The sequence below is a fragment of the Corylus avellana genome, chromosome ca2 (genome assembly GCF_901000735.1).
Source record: "Corylus avellana chromosome ca2, CavTom2PMs-1.0".
NCBI lineage: Eukaryota > Viridiplantae > Streptophyta > Magnoliopsida > Fagales > Betulaceae > Corylus > Corylus avellana.
In genome coordinates this window covers 33645005-33652049 of record NC_081542.1, presented here as the reverse complement: position 1 = coordinate 33652049, position 7045 = coordinate 33645005, and the positions used below count along the sequence as shown (strand labels likewise).

The window sequence follows — 7045 nt, the reverse complement described above, 5'->3', positions numbered from 1 at the left end:
CGAAGAAATTGAATAAGAGCCTCTTGAACCTCTGAAGTTAACTGAGACCCTATCTTCACAACTTTTCCTTCTGCTATCGGTATATCAATCAACTGCTCAGCTGGTTCTTTCTTCAAATCAATCTTCTTTTCACTACCCACATTATTGATTGTCAAAACTGTAGATTCTGAAGGTTTTTTTAAAGATGTATTATAACATCTTCTCGCTACAACTTGATCTCCTTTAACTTCACCAACCCCTTCAAGCATTGGAAACTTCATCTTCAGATGGTAAGTTGAAGTTGCAACCTTCAGCTAATTTAAGGCTGGGCGGTCGATGATTGCATTGTAAGCAGATGGTCAGTCAACCACCAAAAAATCCGCCATAACAGTAGCTTGCTTAGGATCTATTCCTGCCGTAACAGGAAGAGAAATCAATCCAATAGGTTGAACTTGCTCACCTGCAAATCCTACCAATGGTGACAAAAAAAGGTTTGATCTTCTCTCGACCAATACCTAATTGCTGAAATACGGTCCAGTACAAAATATCTGCTGAGCTACCATTGTCCACCAAAACTCGATGAACAGCATGGTTAGCCACTATTACAGTTATCACCAGTGCATCATCATGAGGCATTGAAACCTCATTTGCATCTTCCTCTGAGAACGCCAAAACCATAGGGTCCTTCTTTTGCACCTTGGAAGGCCTTTCAAGAAGGAGAATTTCTTCTACTCTCGCCTGCCTTGCATAAGCCTTCCTTGCCGAATTGGACTCTCCTCAACCAGCTAATCCTCCTGAAATTGTCTGAATCTCACCAATAACAGTTTGATTCTAAGGATTTTGTTGATCATTGTGATTAGGCTTTGGTTCATCACGCCTCTACCACTAATTACGTGAATTATCATTATTCTACTCCAACCTCCGGGGTTGATTTTCTTGAGGATTTTTCTCTTTCCCCTTTTCTTCAACTAGGAATTTTAATAACTTTCCATTCCTGACAAATTTTTCAATTTCAAACCAAAGGGTTATACAATCGTTGATGTGATGACCATGATCATTATGGTACTCACAAAACTTCTGACTATTTCGATTCTGGGGAAGAGCCTTCATCCTTGCTGGCCATCTAAAGTTTGGATCTTTTTTCACCTCCATGAACACCTTAGAAATAGTTGTATTTAAAGGTGTCCATTTAATATACTGCAGCTGATTCTGCTTATGTGGTGGCTCAATCTTCTTTTCTGGATTTTTGAAAATTTTCTGATCCTTCTTCTTCTTCTCAACAAAAGTTCTTGACTCCACCTTAGCAATACCAAAAGTATGTTTATCTCATTTGGCTTTAGATTTCATCAGGGCCGTAATAGTTTCTTCTTGATTTATCAATTCCTCAGCTTTGTTCATAAACTACCGAAGAGTTCCCAACGTCGATTTCCAAGCCAATTCAGCCATCAATGGCCTTTCAGTTTTTATTCCATGCATCAAGGCTAAAAGAATTGTTTGCTCATTCGGACTTTCCACTATCAGCTTCTCTTGATTAAACTGTAACATATAATCTTTTAAAGACTCGGTTTTTCCCTGTGTGAGATAATAAATAAGCAAGACTTTTCTTCCTTTTACGAATTGCAAGAAATTGACTCAAAAATTGTTGATCAAGAGAATCAAAACTATCAACAAATTTGGGACTTAAACCTCCAAACCATTCTTTAGCAACTCCCTTCAAAGTTAAAGGGAAAGCTTGGCAAGCAATTTCATCAGGAGTATCATGGAGAATGATATAGGCTCGGAAACTTTCCATATGATCAGTAGGATCTCCGCTTCAATCATACTTGTCCACTCGAGGAACCTTAAACTTATCGGGGATATGATATCTCATCACTCGATCGGTAAAAGGCAAATTGGTATACTACATAAGATCTTCAGTTACAGATTGATTTTCTCCATTTTCAATTAAAAGAGCCATTTTTTCATATTTTTCTTTGAGATCTTGAACAACTTTATTTACAACAATTTCCTTGGGCTTAACACGATGTAAATGACTGTGATGAGACTGACTATGATGAGATCTATCATGATTAGATTCACTACGATGAGACCTCTCACTGAGATGTTAATTATTATAAGACCCTTCAGGAGAATTTTCTTTGGTTTGGACAGTTGTATTATGACTTCCATGTACAAAAATTTCATCATCTTGTCGGAGTGATTGTTGTCGAAATGGTGGTTGTGGCTCTTTGAATATTTCTTCTCGTCTTTCTTCAAGTACTGGATCTTTTCTAGGAAGCAACCTAGAAACGACATCTTCATTTTGTTTCTTCATAGCTTCCATTGACTCAGCAATACGCTTCATAAAACTTTCTAATAAAGTTGTCTGAGTATTTGGACCATGAGATGTTCTAGGAACATCAGTTTGAACATTCGGAAGAGGATGTGGGGGTGTATTCACCATATCAGAATTTTGAAATTAGTAAGAACCGATAAAAATCGAGTTCCCACAAACGGCGTCAAACTGTTGAAACACAGTTTTCCGAATGATGACGTGGCACGAACCCTGTGAATGTTGTGATGTCCGAGGAGTCACTTGACTACAAAATAATAAGAATAAGATCAAAGCTGCCGGTGTTTGCCGGCAGGGAATAGCTCCTATGCCTAAATCAGTCACTGTGTTTAAGAGAGTATATGAACTTGAAGACTGTAAGTGAGAGAGTTGAGAATGTCTGATTAAGGAAAAAGAAGAAGATCCTAAAAATTGAAATGGGACCTCCCTTTTATAGGCATCAGATAGTAGCTGTCTACCTGGCATAGTGGTCCTCCCGAGGATTCACGTGTCGTATATTGTGTTGGTGAATCACTGGAGAATGCCATGTAAGTAGATGAGGTCTCCCGAGGATAATCCTCGGGAGCATATACTTTGTTCGGTTTACCAAGTCTTTGAGCCGAGTATAATATACCGACTTTAAGCTGATATAACTTACCGACCTTAAGCTCGGTAAGTAGGTGTAAGTAACCGAGTTTGTATTGTGGGTCGAGTAATTGTTTGTTGGGCTTAATGTGGCCGATCCATGACCCAACACTCACTATCACGTCAACAAAAATATACCTAGATCCGAAATCACGCTAACAATGCTAGTGACAGAAGCACCTGCAGGAGTTGTACCTATAATTTCTGCATTGGAAGCCACCCTCTTTCTCTTGGACCTACTGAAAATGAAAAATTCAAGTGAGACTGCATTGAATAAAAAATCAACATACACAAACTACAGGCAAATATAACATAGGAAAAAAAAAAAATCTAAATGAAACATCTGGGAATAAACATGAAGTTAACTCTTCTATTAGCTCCAACGTTCTGTTCAACATCACTACAAATGTATACAAATATTAAACTCTTTCATCAAATAGTTAGAATTATTTTGGTTTCGAACCAATAAACAAATCACTCACTTTTCCTATGGGTTTTCTTGGAAACCAAAGGAGTTTAATGTGCTTAAATTTGCAGGAAAATGAAGAAAAAAAAAAAAAAAATTGTATGGACCTTCGGTTTGGATCGTCTTCCACAGAATGCGACAGTGCTCGAGACCGACCCATCGCTCTGATTTACCTATCTTGAGAGGCAAGAAAAAGTCCCAGAATTAACCTAAAATTAAAGTGGACAAATTACATGCATCCCCGAGAGTTTCTAATTGTTGAAACGGCCCAAACTTGAAGACAGTAAGCCGAGCTAAGACTCTTGAGGACATGAGGACGCCACAACAACACCTCAACAACCAAAACCCCCCATAAACCAATTTCTACGGCCTCCATTCTGTTGGGTCATTCCTTGCGCATCATGTGTAAACATGAGTCATGACGCAACTCTTTAGATAGAGGGAATTTAGAAATCACCTTTGTTCTTGTAAGAATGCCGAGCCAAGAGGGGCTACCTCCTTTCTCCTCTGAGCTCGCCGGAGGGGGGAGTGGAGATCGCCGGCGGTGGTGCGTGACCCAAGAGTATGGTGTGGGTGGAGTAGCATTCCATCAGCAAACCGTCCCAACTTTGGGTTAACGAGCCTTTTAATAAAAAATAAAAAATTTAAATTTAAATAAATATATATTTTAAAAAATAAAAATAAAAATAACCAAACCAAATACTGAAATATGCGTCACCTTTAGTTCTAGGTTTTCACTTTTTTCCCCTCTCCCCCAAATTCTCCCACGCCCTCCCACCCACCACCATAACCGGCCACCACCATCCAGCACCGCCGGCCACATCATCCAGTGGCTACGAAGCAGACGCGCAGCCGCCCACCACTGGCCCTTTCCTCTCTCTCCCAAACCCCCAAAACTCTTCCCTCCACCCTCTCCCACCAAGCAACGCCTCCGACCACCACCAACTTTTGCCGCCCACCGAACGACGCCCACACCATTCGCCTCCTCCCACCACAGGAGACGCCCACCCACTGTGGCACTAGCTAGATCCGCGAAAGTGCCGAGCGCATAGGATCTTTGAGTCCGAAAGCACCGAACCGGGGGCTCACCCACAGGTCATTTTTCATTATGATTCTTACCTAAACAGAAAATATATACTTTGAAGCTAGTTACTTAATTTCTTCATTTGCAATATATATGCAGTGATGAGCCCTTTTGGTGGAGTGGTATATCAGTCAAACTCATGGATAGGAGAGTAGATAGTTGATTTTGTGGGATTGGAGCCAAGTTAGAGCCAGTTGATGCCTAATATTCATTTATATGTTTTCTGAATAGTTTATCTTTTCTGGGTATTATCTGCTGACGAAATAGAGCTTTTCTTATACATGTCTTCATTTCTATGGAAATTCTTAATGTCCTGTTAGTTTAGGTGACGTTGGTTGGGATAGTGTTTGATAAAGCCAAGAAGTTTTGATGATTTTCTATGATTTATCATGCAACAGAGATGGAATGCATGTTCGTGTCAATGGACACTTGAAGAGCTTTTTCGTGTTGGGTTTTCCTCTCTCTAGCTCAAGTCTGATCATTTCTATTCACAAAGAAACAAATTATGCAAACAGCTTTCCATTTTCATTCATTCTTGTGCTTCTCTAACAGGTCTCTCTCTCTCTCTCTCTCTCTTCTATGCACGCTTGCATATGCTTTTAAGCTTCATGTGTGTCAACTCCTGATTGAAGTTTTAATACTTGCAGAAGAAACACCACCGCAAAACCAGATGGGTGGATGAAAATGCAAACCCCTCATTTAAAAAAGCTTACTGGTAGAGAAGTTCACTATGCAGGAAGACATGAATCTCTCATGACTGTGCCATCGACCAGATTGTGTGCAATTGCCAATACTGATGATGGTTCCCCCCCATCTGTCCCTGTGTTACAAGAATATACAAATACAAACCATGTACCCAATTCGGAAGCAGAGACCTTTCTCAGCAAATGGTCACCACCCAGGTATCTGTGGAGGGGATTGTCAGTTCTTATCCTGGCAGGACAGGTTATTATCAGGACTCTAAAGGGAAAAGTCCACTGGAGGAATACTCTGCAACAGCTGGAGAGAGTTGGGCCAAGATCAGTTGGGGTCTGTCTTCTAACATCAGCTTTTGTTGGGATGGCTTTCACGATCCAGTTTGTTAGAGAATTCACCAGATTGGGATTAAACAGATCTGTTGGTGGGGTATTATCTCTGGCTTTCGCAAGGGAGCTGAGTCCTGTCGTTACATCAATTGTTGTTGCTGGGCGTATTGGAAGTGCATATGCAGCAGAGTTAGGAACAATGCAGGTTTCTGAGCAAACTGACACCTTGAGAGTTCTTGGGGCAGACCCTGTTGATTATCTTGTGACACCTAGGGTGATTGCCTCCTGTATTGCTTTACCTTTTTTGACCCTTATGTGCTTCACAGTGGGGATGGCATCCAGTGCTCTCTTGGCTGATAGTGTTTATGGGGTTAGCATTAACATTATCTTAGATTCTGCTCAAAGAGCACTTAAATCTTGGGACATAATTAGTGCCATGATAAAGTCACAGGTTTTTGGTGCAATTATATCTGTTGTGAGCTGTGCATGGGGAGTTACCACTCTGGGAGGTGCTAAAGGTGTTGGGGAGTCTACAACTTCGGCTGTGGTTATCTCACTTGTTGGTATTTTTATTGCTGACTTTGCACTCTCTTATTGCTTCTTCCAAGGAGCTGGAGATTCACTGAAGAATTGCATATGAACAGTTTTGTTAGTGTGTGATGTTCAGTTGGAGTTTCTCCGTTATTATTTGTTTATTGATACTGCCTACACATTGCATAAGCAAAAGACGCATTATTATAGTTGCTAATTCATGATTTATGGTCATTCAGCTTGAGCTCCGTTTTTTGGTTAATTTTTAGAGTCGAGTAATGCTACACTTCATACCAATTTATCACATCAATGTCACACTTATTGATATGGCATGTTTTAAATGAGTTATACTTTTTTCAAAGTGGTTGACATTGTAAGCCACACGTCATCTCAATCGATGTGACATAAGTATGATAAATGGGTGTGAAGAATATCATTATTCTTTAGGATAAGAAGGATGTACAAAATTGGAAGAAGCGGTGAGTTGTAGGGCATAAATGATTCTAATAAGTAAACATTTGTGTGGAGTTTCCAATTTGTATAACTTTGATTGGATGACATTTTCTCAAGGTTATCTTCTTGGTAGATGGTTTAATCATTTTTGTGGAAATATAATTATATGTGAACCTACTGATTTGGTGAAGAATGTTTTTGAGCTTCAATGAATAGTCTTGAAACATCTAACATCTAATTCCCGAGTGTCAGTCCCTCTTAACATAATTTTTGGATTGTAATGAAGCGGTTCTTCTTCTACGACTACTGTTTTAGTGCTTCTTCTTTGTTATATATATATTTTGTAACCCCCCCAATTTGCCATAGCCCGAACCAGAGTCTGATTGTCATAAGTCTAATTTTTCACAACAATTAAGCCACGCGATACATAAACTCATAATAGTTGAACTTGGACTTGGGCATTGGAAGCTCGGATCTCGGAGGGCGGGAGAAAGAGATTTGGCCTCTTTCTCATGAGGTGAGCCTTTGCTTCTATTCATTGGCGCTCTTCA

General features: G+C 39.9%; 1 protein-coding gene across 5 annotated transcripts; it reads left to right on the top strand.

The window, feature by feature from the left end:
- Positions 1 to 4160: 4160 nt before the first annotated feature.
- On the top strand, positions 4161 to 6289 carry LOC132172381 (protein TRIGALACTOSYLDIACYLGLYCEROL 1, chloroplastic-like). 5 transcript variants are annotated; one of them, XM_059583869.1, is made up of 4 exons: positions 4161 to 4496; positions 4585 to 4668; positions 4884 to 5037; positions 5118 to 6289. In XM_059583869.1, the coding sequence occupies exons 3-4, from the start codon at positions 4991 to 4993 to the stop codon at positions 6148 to 6150; spliced, it is 1080 nt and encodes a 359-aa protein (XP_059439852.1). In that variant the 5' UTR covers positions 4161 to 4496; positions 4585 to 4668; positions 4884 to 4990; the 3' UTR covers positions 6151 to 6289. The 5 variants fall into 5 exon arrangements, with proteins under 5 accessions (XP_059439852.1, XP_059439850.1, XP_059439851.1 ...); XM_059583867.1 differs by having other exon boundaries at positions 4585 to 4730; XM_059583868.1 differs by lacking the exon at positions 4585 to 4668.
- Positions 6290 to 7045: the final 756 nt, after the last annotated feature.

What these genes read in the sequence shown, in the direction of transcription:
- LOC132172381 (XM_059583868.1), top strand. Translation starts at nt 4,991, where the DNA reads ATGCAAACAGCTTTCCATTTTCATTCATTCTTGTGCTTCTCTAACAG. An exon ending in TTCTTGTGCTTCTCTAACAG is followed by an intron (nt 5,038 to 5,117) that starts GTCTCTCTCTCT and finishes TCCTGATTGAAG; the next exon opens with TTTTAATACTTGCAGAAGAA.